The sequence below is a fragment of the Alosa pseudoharengus genome, unplaced genomic scaffold, assembly GCF_046254945.1.
Source record: "Alosa pseudoharengus isolate Yale_2024_CS ecotype anadromous, Long Island Sound unplaced genomic scaffold, YU_APseudo_1.1 YU_APseudo_1.1_scf_17, whole genome shotgun sequence".
NCBI lineage: Eukaryota > Metazoa > Chordata > Actinopteri > Clupeiformes > Clupeidae > Alosa > Alosa pseudoharengus.
The window spans coordinates 35,702,172-35,717,794 of NW_027468640.1; the positions used below are offsets into that span (position 1 = coordinate 35,702,172).

The window sequence follows — 15,623 nt, forward strand, 5'->3', positions numbered from 1 at the left end:
GAGACAAGATGCAGCTGCTGAAGCAGCTGCTAATGAAGCTACTCTAGAGATCCTAATAGAGCAAGAACAACATTTCAGAGAACTTCAAAGACTTGAAGCTGAAGAGAAGAAGCGGCTTGCTGAGCAAGAGGCTGCCGCTGCACAGTTGGGTGCTAGGCAGGAGGCTGAAAATGCAGAGAGAAGACAAAGTCTAGAGGCCAAGCGTAGAGAGATAGATCGACTAGAGGCACTCAAGAAACTAAATGCTGCAAAGGCACGAGAACAAGCATATGCAAATGGATGCTCAGATGAAGATATAGATGAGCTGTTCCGTAGCTGTGGTTCTCTGAGAATAAAGAAAGATGTGAAGCCTAAAATCAACCCAATAAAGCACTGCTCACCTCCAAAGGGTGAACAGCCTGTAAGGTGTGAAGACAGCACCACAGCTCTAATTAGAGCTCTCGCAGAATCAGTTGCAGCTAATCGTCTCCCTGTGCCTGAGCCAACAATGTTCAATGGTGACCCACTCCGGTATAATGACTGGAAGCTGTCTTTTCAAACTCTCATTGACAGGAAGAATATTCCAGCGGAAGAGAAGATCTATTACCTACGAAAGTATGTTGGTGGACCTGCACGGAAGGCGATTGAAAGCTACTTTCTGCTGGGCACTGAGGCAGCATACATCTCTGCATGGACAATCTTAGAAGAAAGATATGGAAATCCATTTCTCATTGCCAAGGCCTTCAGAGACCGACTCAATGCGTGGCCCAAGGTCAATCCCAAAAGCAGTCTGGAATTACAAGAATTTGTTGACTTTCTTCGCAGCTGTGAGACAGCGATGTCTCAGATCAAAGGGCTTGCCGTGCTAAACGACTGCAATGAAAATCAAAGACTACTCACCAAACTTCCAGATTGGTTGACCTCAAGGTGGAATAGGAAGGTTATGGAAGTGGAAGAGCAAAGCCAAACATTTCCAGGTTTTAGTCAGTTTGTGACATTCCTTACACGCGAAGCCAAAATCGCATGTAATCCAATTACATCCTTGCATGCCCTAAAACCAAATGAAAATGACAAGATCAAGGCCCAAAGGAACAGAAGTCCCAGCAGAAAGGTGTTTGCCACAAGTTCAGATGAAAGATATGTACCACCAAGCTGCATTTTCTGTGAAAGAGTCAATCACAGTTTGGATACAAATTTATGGAGAAAGAAGTACCTGAGCGACACAAGTTTATACAAGAGAGCAAGTTATGCTTTGGATGCCTGAAGCCTGGGCACCGCTCTAAGGAGTACGAAAAACGAAAAATCTGTGACATGTGTAGAAAACGCCATCCAACATGCCTCCATGAAAATCGCACCAAAGAAGCACGGACATCCACAAGCCTCAACAGATCTGTTGACAGTGACAACTCCATGGAGGAGAGGATAGAGAGCGCTCAGGTTCAAGTAATTAGTGTGTTGGGTGGGGCAACATCCAACAGAATTATGCAAGATATTAAGGGCACGCATACCTCCACAATCATACCGGTGTGGGTGTCAACCACCAGTGTACCAGAGCATGAAGTACTTGTATATGCACTCCTTGACACACAAAGCGATACAACATTTATCCTGAAAGAAACAGCAGAAGCTCTCAACACCAAGAGTGAGCCAGTTCAATTAAAGTTGTCAACGATGGCTTCAAGGAATGCCAGAGTGTCCTGTCAGAAACTGACTGACCTGCAAGTAAGAGGGTTCTACTCAGACAAAACAATACCCCTGCCGGATACTTACTCAAGAGAATTTATTCCTGCGAATAGAGATCATATTCCCACTCCAAACACCGCAAAGGCATGGTCTCACCTGGAACACATCTCAGATGAGATTGCACCTCTGCAAAGTTGTGATGTTGGCCTGCTTATCGGTTACAACTGCCCTCAGGCTCTTGTTCCAAGACAAGTGGTGTCCGGTGAAGTACATCAACCTTTCACACTTAAAACAGACTTAGGCTGGAGTGTGATTGGCTACGGCAACCCTCACATCGACTATGGAGATTTGATTGGAGTGAGTCATCATGTACTTGTGAAGCGGGTGACTCCAAGTTTGCAGCCCTGGTCTGACCTTGCATGCGAAGTGCACTATGTTCATAGAACACAGATTAAGGAAATAGTCTCACCTTCAGAAATAATGAACGCTCTTGAATCTGACTTCAGCGAGAGAGCAACAGAAGATGGCCAAATGTCCCAAGAGGATCTTGGATTCCTGGCCAAGATGAAAGATGGCATTAGGCTCAAGAGTGATGGTCACTATGAAATGCCACTACCATTTAAGCAAGAAAAGCCCAACTTACCCAACAACAAGCTGTGTGCTGTGCATCGTCTTAAATGCCTTGAAAGGAAGTTGAAGAGAAACCAGCAGTACTATAAAGACTACACAACCTTTATGAACGAAACAATAGGTCGTGGAGATGCTGAGAAGGTCCAGTTGGAAGACTTGAATAAATCCCCAGTATGGTACATCCCACACCATGGGGTGTACCATCCACAGAAGCCTGGTAAAATACGCGTTGTGTTCGACTGTGCTTCAAGGTTTCAACAGACCTCCCTGAACGACCATCTGCTAACTGGTCCTGATTTAACAAATGCCTTAGTGGGAGTACTCTGCCGTTTCCGTAAAGGCAAGGTGGCAATCATTGAACGCATGTTCCATCAATTTCATGTCAAGGAAGACGATCAGGATTACCTGAGGTTCCTCTGGTGGGACGGTGGAAACCTGGAGTCACAGCCGTCTGTCTATCGGATGAAGGTGCATTTGTTTGGGGCAGCCTCTTCCCCAGGCTGCGCCAACTACGGACTCAAACATCTTGCCACACAGGGACGTGGACGATTCAGTGAGGAAACTGTCCGGTTCATTCAAAGGAACTTCTATGTGGATGATGGATTAGTGAGTGTAGAAACCCAGGACCAAGCAATCCAATTGGTTAAGGAAGCAAGAGACCTCTGCAGCATGGGAAAACTCCATCTTCATAAGTTTGTCTCAAACAGCAAGGAAGTACTTGACACAATCCCTGAAGTAGAACGTGCAGAAGGCGCCAAAGACTTAAACCTGGCCTTTGGAGAGCTCCAAGTGGAAAGGGCACTCGGGGTTCAGTGGTGTGTGGCTTTGGATCAGTTCCAGTTTAGAGTGGTGGTCAAAGACAATCCACTCACTCGAAGAGGGGTGTTGTCCACAGTTGCCTCAGTATATGACCCACTTGGCTTTGCCGCACCTTTCATTTTGATAGGAAAGCAGATCCTGCAGCAGATGTGCAGAGACAAACTTAATTGGGACGATGCCTTACCTGAAGATCTGAAACCTTTGTGGGAATCTTGGCTTCTAGACTTAAAACAGTTGGCTGATGTAAAGATAGCAAGATGCTATGTTCCCAGTAGCTTTAAAGTTCAGCATTATGAACTCCATCATTTCTCGGTCGCCAGCACATCAGGCTATGGTGTGTGCACATATCTCAGAGCAGTCAGTACGACAGGAGAAATCCATTGTTCCTTAGTCATGGGGAAGTCAAGAGTTGCACCCACCAAGGTCACTACCATACCAAGATTGGAGCTGTCTGCAGCTGTCGTGGCTGTTCGTGTTAGTGACTTGCTGAAAAGAGAACTTGAAGTAAACTGCAAACATGAATTTTTCTGGACGGATTCTAAGGTCGTAATTGGATACATCAATAATGACGCCAGGAGGTTCCATGTTTTTGTGGCCAACCGAGTGCAGCGAATCAAACAAAGCACAGCATCTGCTCAGTGGCGGTATGTAGCTTCTGAAGACAACCCTGCAGACCATGCCTCCAGGGGTCTTGCAGCACTGCAGCTCAAAGCGTCCAACTGGTTCACAGGACCAGCCTTTCTATGGCAGGAAGAGCTTCCATGCGAGGACGTCATGGTGGGAGAAGTCCTAAGTGCTGATCCAGAGTTCAAGCAGGCTTTTGTGCATGACACCAAGGCCAAGGAGGAGAGGTCGCTCCTGGATCACCTACATAAGTTTTCGGATTGGTCAAGACTGGTGAGAGCGATAGCTAGGCTCAAGCGCAGAGCAAAGCAAGTCAAAGGCCTTCAGCAACATTCAAGTGATTCCTCTACTCTACATGAGAGGAAAGAAGCAGAGTTGAGCATTATAAAGATGGTCCAAGAAGCCAGCTTTTTCCAAGACCTCCAGTGTCTGTGGGAATCAGATCAAGGAAAAGAACAAGTTGCAAAAACTAAATCCATTCCTGGACCAGCAAGGCATTCTCAGAGTAGGTGGGCGTTTGACTCATGCAGCTCTCCATCAGCATGTTAAACATCCTGCAATTCTTCCACGGGATGAGCACTTGTCATCACTGCTCATAAAACACTACCATGAGAAAGTGTGTCATCAAGGACGGGCAATGACGATGAATGAGCTGCGGGCCAATGGAATATGGATTCTAGGATGCAGCAAAGCAGTGTCCTCACATATTTACAGATGCACAAGGTGTAGAAAGGCAAGAAGACCAACAGAACAACAGAAGATGGCAGATCTCCCAGTTGAACGCACTGAAGTGGCACCTCCTTTTACTTACTGTGGGATGGATTGTTTTGGACCATTCTACATTAAGGAAGGAAGAAAGGAGTTAAAGCGCTATGGACTACTGCTTACCTGCATGTCTTCTAGAGCCGTGCATATTGAGATGCTTGAAGATCTGTCCACTGACTCTTTCATTAATGCACTGCGGGCTGCCATTGCTATCCGTGGACCCATACGGCAATTGCGATGCGACCAAGGCACAAACTTTGTTGGTGCAAGAAGAGAGTTCGCTGAGGCATTGGGAGCAATGGAGAAAGAGAGCTTCAAGGAACAAGGATGTGAGTTTATCATGAACACGCCAGCCTCGAGTCATATGGGTGGTGTTTGGGAAAGACAAATTCGAACCATCAGAAGTGTCTTGTCGTCAATTCTAGAACAGTCCTCCAGACAACTTGACGGCTCCTCTCTCAGGACATTCTTGTATGAAGTCATGGCTGTTGTGAACAGCAGGCCTTTAACCACTGATTATCTGAGTGACTCGTCTTGCCCAGAGCCCTTGACGCCAAACCATATCCTAACTATGAAGTCCACTATACTCTCTCCACCTCCCGGGAAGTTTGTTAGGGAAGACTTGTATCTCCGCAAAAGGTGGCGTCGGGTACAGTTCCTTGCCAACAACTTCTGGGTACGATGGAGGAGGGAATATCTCTTAAATCTTCAGTGTCGGCAGAAATGGACAGAGGTCCGAAGAAATGCACGGGTCAATGACATTGTTCTTTTGTAAGACGACATGGCTCCACGGAACCACTGGAGGTTGGCAAAGGTAACTGAAGTGTTCCCAGGAAAGGATGGGAGAGTGAGAAAGCTGAAGTTACTGATTAGTGACCCTACTCTTGATGCAAAGGGAAAACGTATATCCAGACCTGCTTACCTTGAGCGTCCAATCCAGAAGACTGTCACAGTAGTGGAGGCGGATTGAAGCATTGTTCTGCACTCTGTCTCTGGCATTCTTTGGGTCAGATCTGTAGCTAATTCTGGTAGACTATCAGAGTGAGTAGATAGAAGATAAGGTGACTTTATAGTAAGATCTAATCTTTGTAACTTTGATAAAAAGTGAAGTGAAGTTAACAATACAGTTCATACATTTGCTTTTAAAAATAATAAAATTAAAATCTCTAAGGATTTTGGTGGGAGTGTAACTGCCATCAGTTCATTAACATGTTTTGTGGCCTACACATTAGGTTTTATTCATGTGGTGTGTAATTTCAGTACTGTTATTGTACAGTTGTATGTATGTGCATTGTGATGTCTTAATGATAATGTTCTGAATAGCTTGGGGCGGAACTAATTTGCATACGCTACCCGTGGGACCCTTTTTGGGGAGACACTGAGATAGAAAAGTTCTGCGATGCAGTGTGATAAGCGCTTTCCACAAGAAAATGTAATAACAGTAACTTTTAAGTTTAGTTACTACATTGGTTTTGTAAGAAATGTATTGTAGAATATGTTGTGATGAGATGTGTTGAAGATTCAAGATACAAGATCTGGTTTTAGCTCCTTTTGGTAACAAGCTGCCAACGAGGTACGTTGAGAATGTTTACAAGTTTTAGCTAACTTAGCCTGATAGCTTGCTGTGTTAATACAATGTGGTTGCTGCAAGCAGCTGTTATAAGTGTTGTTTTATTGTCAGTTTTCACGGGATTGATGGTCGACGATGGAATAAAGATCACCCTGTTTTTTACTCAACATCGTTTGTCTGCGCGTTACTGGGGAGCTACATAGCCGTCTAGCTCCATAGACCCCCATTGTTTTCGCACTTGTTTGCGATCGCCCCTAGCAGAACTGCAACAGATTGCAGGTACAATGGAATTAATTGGGGGGAGTGAACCGGCTCTCCGTAAAAGGGCTCTGGAGGTAGACACGTTAATGAGGGGGTGGTCCCCGTGTGGAGTATATTTATACAGCCAGGTATCAGCTGACTGAGCGTCTTCCGTTTTCCCATTTTCGCTGGAAGATCTAGCTTCCGTGTTTGGGTGGCTTGCAGGCAGCTTGGTTGGGCCTTGCTGGAGCTTGATTTAGGCTATTGCTCAGGTCTATTTCATCGTTCTAATGCAAGGTAAGCTTTCTCGCTTGTAAATTGACATCGTGTTTGATGCAGTTGCTTTTGCTTTTGTGCAATCCCGTCATTAGTTTATGCTTCCTTATTTTAGAATGTGTCTTTGCTTGGCAGCGGACTGTTTGCACATCCAGCCTTGAGCATTTATTCATTGGAAACGTGCCGTTAAGGCCGGGACAAACCAAGCCGACAGCTGACCGTCGGCAGAGAAGCAGTCGGACTGATCAGTCGGCTCCCGTCTCCCTGGGTCGGTCAAAAAAGTGCCTCGGAAGTCGGAACAGACCGAAGCGACGCCGACACTGAGTGTGCGTCCTGTGCGTGCGTAATACATTTCCATAATAGCAGGTGATGCTAAAAGATTCAGAGCCGAAAAGATTGTAGTCTATCGTCTAGTTACAAGTTTGAAGTTTTTATTGTTGCATATACTTTGCAATACAGCAAAATTCTTGTGCCACAGTTGCAGTAGTAGCCTACAAGGAGGGGTAAATTAACACCATCCATACATGCACACATTATACAGCCATATATGTCCTCTTTCTTCCGAACACGCTCTAGTGTGAAAGTGTGAAAGTCCTTACATAATGACAGAAAAAACAACCTAGGAGGACAAGCAGAGTTTTATTTTTTACTTGAATACTATCACAGTGATTTAGTTAAGTCAAGTCAAGTCACGTTTATCTAGCACATTTTTATATGCACAGAGTGCAACCCAAAGCGCTTATTAACGTGGTTCGATTTTAAAAATACCTAGATTCTGTGTGAAGTTCTCTGTATTAGAAATATAGAGGAACATTGAGATTATCAAAAGCAAGTTAAATTTAATTGATACAATACATAATCAATGTAAAGTATAAATGGTGAATTTGACAGCACCGTAGTTGAATAATTGCTAAATTGACTGATTAAATATGACTGCGGAAGCTTCCAGATCCTGCAGTGCTCCTCACTCCAGCAGCTCCTGCCTCTTCCCACAGCGCTTCCGCAGACCCAGACAACGTTGTTCACTCTCCGGCCCCTCCTGGACTACATATCCCAGCTTCCCATGCTTCTTCCAGTGCCTCCTCTGCGGCTTCCCAGTGCGATCTTCTTTTCCAAGCGCCACCTGACTGCTATAGGCATCCTCCAGGACCGCGTAACCCTGGGAGGTGTAGCTAGCCTCTCGCCAGCTCAGCAGGTTTCCAGAGGGATAGCCCCAGCCCTGGTTGTAGGAGCGCAGGCTGGAGAGGGGGAGGGCCTTGTCCCAGACGTGAATGTCCGTCACCTGACCTTCGAACCCTGACAGGGTCATTGCAGGTGGGCCATAGAACGACTGCAAAGCAGAGGCAACAGAGATGAACTCTGTTACAGTTTGACACAAATGGCGACTGTCACCGTGAAGATGAACGTGAGCACATGTTTCTCCACATATACTGTGTGTGTGTGTATGTTTCTCCACATATACTGTGTGTGTGTGTGTGTTTCTCCACATATACTGTGTGTGTGTGTGTGTGTGTATGTTTCTCCACATATACTGTGTGTGTGTGTGTGTTTCTCCACATATACTGTGTGTGTGTGTGTGTGTGTGTGTGTGTGTGTGTGTGTGTTTCTCCACATATACTGTGTGTGTGTTTCTCCACATATACTGTGTGTGTGTGTGTGTGTGTGTGTGTGTGTGTGTGTGTGTGTGTGTGTGTGTGTGTGTGTTTCTCCACATATACTGTGTGTGTGTGTGTGTTTCTCCACATATACTGTGTGTGTGTGTTTCTCCACATATACTGTGTGTGTGTGTGTTTCTCCACACTGTGTGTGTGTGTGTGTATGTTTCTCCACATATACAGTGTGTGTGTGTGTGTGTGTGTGTGTGTGTTTCTCTCACCTGACTCCTCCACATGCCTTTCCTGACACTCATCTTCCCGTCCTTCCACATCTGGGTCATGCCTGTGGCAGAGTCCCAGGTGGCACACAGGCTGGTCCAGGGATAGAGCTTCCCAAATGAGGGCACCTCCGCTACGGGGTAGAGGGTCTTGGACGCCTGGCCCACCGTCAGCTCGTACCCCGAGTCGGCTGTCGACCTCACGGTCAGGGTTGCGCTGTTGCTCATGGTCATGGTGAAGAGGGCAGTACCGGGCACAGATTCACTGATGATGCGCAGGCAGACAGTGAACGCCCGGGTGTCTTGGTAACGGGGGAAGCCGCGGAATGTGACTACACTCCCAGACATCACACTGAACATGCGGCCAGTCAGGTCTGTGCACAGCAACACACACAAACACACACAAACAAACATACATACATACAGTATCAATTATCATAATGTACAGCTATTATACTGTATCTAAAAATAACAAATGTGGCTTAAGATATAATATTATAATGAACACATAATGATCTCATACACGCAAATACACACTCTTGGGAACATATGAATAAGCATACACATGTACACATTGAAAATTATACTGGTTAGGAGTGTGTGTTTGTATGTGACTTATTTTTTGTTACCTCGACCTGGGGAAGGGCTTGATGTCCAGTACCACGACTGTGAGGATGTCCATCTCCAATCTGTGTTTTAATAGGAACAATGTGGATTACATTACAAACCATAAAATTACCCTTTGGGAAGTCCCCCATGCAATCAACCATCAGTATTTATATACATGTGTAACCCCTTCTTAACGGGTGTGCACAGGCACTCGTTACAATACATAAAACAATGGCGCAAACAGGATCCTAGATCTAGACTTAAGACCAAACTGTTCTCAGATGCTTTCTGCTAACTGCACTGAGTTATAATTTCTGAATCTGTCTTTATTTTTTTATTTAATTATTCTACCCTGTGTCATTGTTTTTAATCATTCTCTATTTTTAAATGATTTTACCTTGTGTGTTTTATGTTTTCTTTTTATTATGATCTTTACCTTTTTGAACTATTCTTTGACTATATTGCCCTTCTATGCTTTTATTCGTTATTATTGTTTGGTTTTGTTTATGTAAAGTACATTGAATGACCTCTGTGTATGAAATGCGCTATATTAATAAACTTGACTTGACTAGTGGTGAATGCAGTTAATGCAAAAAGGAATTGCCAATACACCCGAAGTATAATGAAATGTAATAATCAAATATTTATTTAATAATAAAAGCCACGTCGTAAACGTGACAACCCAAAAGCTGACAAATGTAACTCGTAGGCTAAGTTAAGGGGAACAGGATAAAACCGAACGTTAACGTTAAGGTTAACAGACGTTAAGGTGTTAACAGCTAATGGTTAGCCAACACGTTAGCTTAAGCCAAACAGTTACCAGTATGGAAGAGAGTACAATACACAACTCAAATTAAATCACAATAGGCTACACAAATCACAAAAATAGTATTAATCATATAATAAAATAACCCCCCCATTTAAAAAAAAAAAAAAAGTGTCCGAAGCCACCCCGGTTGACAGTAATAACGTTATGTAATCAGAACAGATTAGGCAAATTTACTGCTTTATCAACCGTCACTGTTAGTACTCTAAAGGCCCTTTCACACAGAGATTACGCAAAATTTGCGGGAAGAGGAGACGTCTTTTTGCCGCAACGTGTGTCTGAAAACGAGGTGAAAATTTGCCGGCCTGCTGATCTGTTCACAAGTCCCGACGATTTGGGGAGCCAGGAGACAGGACCTATGGGTGGGACCAGCTAGCAAATTTAAACGTGACGTGCAATAGGGGCGTGTAGACTGATATGCGTGGGCCTTATGCACCCTTTAGATGCAGCAGGTGTGTAATTTTCAAAACCATGGCGGGAAAACTGACAACACTTTGGCTAGCTGCTGCCCACATCTTTAGTAGGCCTACCTTGCAGATGCAATTGAAGTTGCTTTGCATCATCGTGCAGTGCTATGCTTCGATAGAATCGGATTCATCTTGCGAGCAACGTCTTCGGACAATAAAAAGTAATTTGGATGAGAAATTGAAGAGAAGCAGGGAGCAGTTGCATTAAGCATTACAATACCTACTCTTGTTCAAGAGCATTATCGCCTGTCCTCGAACAATACAGCAGGCATTCCTAGCATTAAAGTCCACAATATTCTAAACAGGTGCAGTTACCAAAGCAATCGGTATACAATGCATTAAGCATTACAATAAGAAGTGTGATTTCACCGATTAGACGTACACATTTGAATAACCGCGGACTTAGGCTGTATTTGTGAAGTCTGGCGAATGTAAATGAGTGAAGTACACAGGAAGATTAAACTATAAATGTTGTAATAGAAAGAAATGTGCTTGAACTATTTACAAGTGCAAAATGAAACATCCAACAGTGCAATGTAGGCATATTATAACTATTTACAAACATTAACTATTTACAAGTGCAAAATGAAACATCAGTGCAACAGTGTATTATAACTATTTACAAACATACAAAAAATACCATCCATACCAAAAATAGAGCCCTATAACTGCAAAATATGCAGTGCTAAATTTTTTTTTAAAAACCGCAAAATCAAAAACAACAATATGATCAGTCCAGCTGCTGATAAGACGCAGACGGCCCGTTGTGTGACTCGTCCATGTGTGGAAGCTGGGGAATGGTGGCGGAGGAGAGTGGTAGGACGCTGCAGCAGGTGCACGGTAGTGGCGTGGGGTGCTGTGCTCTGGTACAGGAGCTGGTATTCTTGCAATCATGTCCCGCATAAGGGAAGACTGCGACTGCATGTCCCTTTGGATACTTAGTCGGGTTGTTTCATAGGCAAACAAATCGGTGAAACACACAGGGGAATGTTATGGCCTGCAATTGCGAAAATGAGTAGGCCTACGAATTTACCTGGTTGGTTATCGGTGGCTGATTGTTGGCTTTCGGTGTTGGAATCGCTGGTGCTGGTGTCGGCGCCAGAACAGACACTGGATGCTGGGGATGCAGGTGTTGCCTCCATGCTGCTCTGAAGAGCGACAGGGTTGGCCTAGTGGCTGCTCCCCCAAATCGCACAACAGAGGTCAAAATATGGCCAATCCAGTCTCCCCCTGCCACTTCTGCCGTTGTGGTCATTGACGCTGTTGAATTTTTTGCAGGCTTTTTAATTGGCTGGTGACCTGCATCTTGTCCCGTGCATAGCCGAGGTCGCGGAGTTTTCCGGCAAGTCTTTCCAATATAGGACCATCCTTTACTGTCCCGTTCATGTGGCGCCTCATCTCATCTTCTCCCCTAAGGGCAAGGAGCGTCCGGATTTCTTGGTCTCCCTAGTGTGCCATGTTTTCTTTCTCCTTGTTGTTGTTCTTCTTCGTTCTGATCAGCTGTGTGTGTTTTTAAATCTCCCGGTGGTGGGTTGCATAGGTAGCGTCACTAGACACCCCTGCCCACGTCCCCTTCCCACGCCCACGTTCCCCCTTTCCGCCTTGACCCATTCACACTGGTGGCGGAACGAAAAAACTCGGCAAAATGTCTAGGGGGCTTGGTAGTAAATTTGGCGAGACCCTTTGTCCCGCCGTTCCGCCTCGGTCTATGTGAAAGGGACACTCGTTCCGCGATTCTGGTACATAAAATCGCGGCAATTTTGCCAGTGTGAAAGGGCCTTATAGCTCATTTCCCAACATGAACATTTAAAACACAAAGCATGCTGGTCAATGGAGTTAATACAGTAAAGGTTATTAAATCGTCAGCTTTTACAGGTGCTTACACATATATTTTTGGTAACACTTTACCTGGATAGTTCACCTACAGAGACTTTACAGATGGTTTGTTGAAATTCAAATTCACTTTTTAGAATGTTGTTTAACAACCTGTGCATGTCACGGTAGCCAGCTGGTCTGTAGCTGTGCAGTATGTACATTGTGTAAACCTCCCTCCCGACGCCTTAAGAGTCGTGCCGATGAGAGAGCTAGCAGCCTGGCCTTTTAGCTGGATTTCTAGCACGCTCGACTCCCCATCCGAGAGTCCGAGAGTGCAGGGCAGAGCCACATGATTCAACTCAACACAGGTTACATTAACAGAGTGTCACAGATTTATATGTTTAGAATCTGAGCATCTGTAGATAGTCCAGGAGTAAAGTAAAGTGTAACCTATTATTTTTATAAACAGGCATTGAAAATATAGAGGTGTCAATGTGTGTGTGTGTGTGCATGCACACGCTAAAAGGAAGACAGTTCCTCAAAAATGGTTAGTTCAACCCACATCCTGACATGGGGATGTTTCCCGTTGTCAACGTTGTCTTTCATTGACCCTTACAGTACTTCACCCTTACTTATGAGTGAGAAGTACTCCAGCAGACTGTGTAGTTAGGGCTGTGACTTACTAAGCCACAAGGGCTTTGGATGCCAAATCACAATAAAATGTGAACATATTGCTATTGAAGATGCCTTTATAGCTTTGTGTGAAGATTTGTGTGTGTGTGTGTGTGTGAGAGAGAGAGAGAGAGAGAAAGACCTGTGAGAAGAAATTCCGATTGTTATAGGCTTATGTCAGCTTCAAGAAATTAAAGGAAGACAATTATCCCAATGTCCAAATAAAATACATTTTTACAAATGTATGAATTTAGAAAATGTATTAACAAATAGGCTATGTCCCCTTTACCAAATTAAAAATGCCAACATGGTTCAACCACTGTTGGTCTGGATTTAGCCATTACAATAAAGATGACAATAAAGGCAGTAAGATTCCCTTCCTCTATTGCAGTGTCCTTACGTTTGGTAATAGGAGTGGAGTGCCTGCAGTCCCTTCTTCTTGAAACACTTTGCTTTCCTCCATTACCTGACTTCTTTATAGCCTTTCAGTATTACTGCACTTTGCATTACAGAGCAACCAGTCATCTGTTGTTTCATGCCAAAAAATGAATACAAGACCGAGCCTACCTGTCGTAGTAGGCCAAGTAGTGGCAGTAGGGGTGCTGTTGCTGGAGGAGGCCACTAGTATGAGCACCAACCATAACATGGAGGCCAGAGAGAGAGCCATTGTTCATGTGTCCTCGCTGTCAACTGACTCCTAGACAGATCTCTGAATAGTTTTGTTTGTCTTTAGCTGGAGTTTCGTTTCTCTGTAAATGTGGGGGGGCTATCTGGCCATCTGTTCAGTGCAAATGTGGGAAGTAAGACTGGCTTGTATTACTAGTGGGAGGAGGATAGGCATACGGCCCATGACCTCAGTATTTTTATGTACTCTAAAAGTCAGAGTTGGGAAGTGAGACAGGCATTAAATACCTTACACAAAAAGTAAATAGGTCTACAAAACTCAAAAGTGAATACAAACACATTTTTCCTTTCACAATTCTGATATGAAATAGGACACATTCAGAGTGTGTGGGGTGTTTTGTGGGTTCATGCTTGGCTATGGTGAGTGGTGATTTACATTTGTTTTTCCCAAACTCTTGAGAGTGTTGACTTCCCATCCTCCTCTCTGGGCTCCTCTGGAATGCAGACCACTTGAATTTAAGATCAACAACTAGATGGAGGCCAGTCAGTAAAAATGAACTACTTGTGTGGAAAATGCTCGGAAACCCTACCAATCAACTATGATGTTGTCTTTGAGAGGCTATCACTGAATAAACCTCTACAAATGTTTCCATAACAATTCATAGCAAAGGGACCATTCTGTATTGCTTTGCAATGATACAAGAGTGCAATTGTACTGCCACATCCCACCCATAGTGTTCTATTTATTGCAAATGGACATACTGTAATTATACTTATACATAGCCTTATACCATGGTCTAGGTTGAAAAGGGTGTCGTTTAAAAAGTGATATACTACACCTATGAAGTAGATCTGGTAAAAAAAAAGTTTGATGCATCCATTATAAGAAATAAATGGACTTCGCGGAAGCAACCGTCCTCTGCGTTCACGCCTCCGCGTCGTCCATTTATTTCTGATAATGGACACCTCGTCGGGCATTATCCCTTACATATTCTACTGCTCTTCATTCCATTCTTACTGTTCTGCTTTGTATTCGTTTATGTTTTTTTATTCTTTATTCTTATATGTTGAGTGAGTGTTAAGTGAGTGTTGTACTTTGAGAGCAAAGAAGTCAAATTCCTTGTTTGTTTTACGCAATTGTGATTCTGATAATGGGAAGGTGAAAGTTCACTGGTTCTCTGAGAGAATTATGAAAACAAGAAACATCACTGTGTGTGTGTTTGTGTGTATTTTCGAGGAAGATGCAGTGACTACACGGCTACTACTATTACCACTACAATGAGGTAACGAGCATCAAGATAAAACTGGTATCCATCTCTTCCAGCATACTGTTATTTTCTGTTATTTTCTTAACCTATTTATTGGTTGACAAATCAGGAATGTTATCTGCTTTTTAAAGCTGGAAATGCATTTTTGTCCCTGTAATAAACTGTATGACCTGACATATAACCGACTGTTTAAACATTGGCCAGCCATATTCAGAAGCTCATCTGTTTTGTAAAGAAAGGAAGTATGGGATCTTAGTAACCCGCCCAAATAATGGAGCTTGCCAACACACACATACATCAAGACAGATCTGGGAAGAGAGAACCAATAGCAGTAGAGAAAATAGACACCAAACCAGGAAATTCTTGAATTTTTGATTACACAATCCTGTAGACTGACATAGGGTTCATGTACGAAATGATGTAACCACAAGGAGGATCTACGGGAACTGATGTAAGCATAAAAAACAGAATAACAGAATCCCAGAAAAATAGAAAAAGGGAATGAGAATGCTTTTATTTGTTACACATTGAATGACCTCTGTGTATGAAATGTGCTATATAAATAAACTTGACTTGACTTGAAAAGGGACAGTCTCAGCAGCATTACAGTAAAGGGAAACTCTGGTCTAACAACAACCTAGGGATGATAATGAGTGTACATTTTCGTTTGGGACGTCAATCGGTGCAGTTTTGAGTAAGACTGGAATATGCACATGTCATAGACATCTTTTTAGGGATTTCAAGACATTATCAAGCGTAACTGTCTAAATGAAGAATGACCGGATGGTCCAAACAATATTTTTCATTTTGATCATCTACATGAGTGCAACCAAGTAACCCTGTCGTCGCTGAAAGACCAACATTGTTCAGGGGTTTCTTTTGG

The 15,623-nt window shown here is 43.7% G+C and overlaps 1 protein-coding gene across 1 annotated transcript; it reads right to left on the minus strand.

Annotated features, from left to right (window-relative positions):
* Positions 1-6,995: 6,995 nt before the first annotated feature.
* LOC143128130 (serum amyloid P-component-like) lies at positions 6,996-13,554 on the minus strand. Its single transcript, XM_076289795.1, has 4 exons — positions 13,416-13,554; positions 9,089-9,148; positions 8,463-8,833; positions 6,996-7,916 (listed from the first exon to the last, which is right to left on the minus strand). Exons 1-4 carry the CDS (start codon positions 13,513-13,515, stop codon positions 7,551-7,553), a joined length of 897 nt encoding a protein of 298 aa, XP_076145910.1. The 5' UTR covers positions 13,516-13,554; the 3' UTR covers positions 6,996-7,550.
* Positions 13,555-15,623: the final 2,069 nt, after the last annotated feature.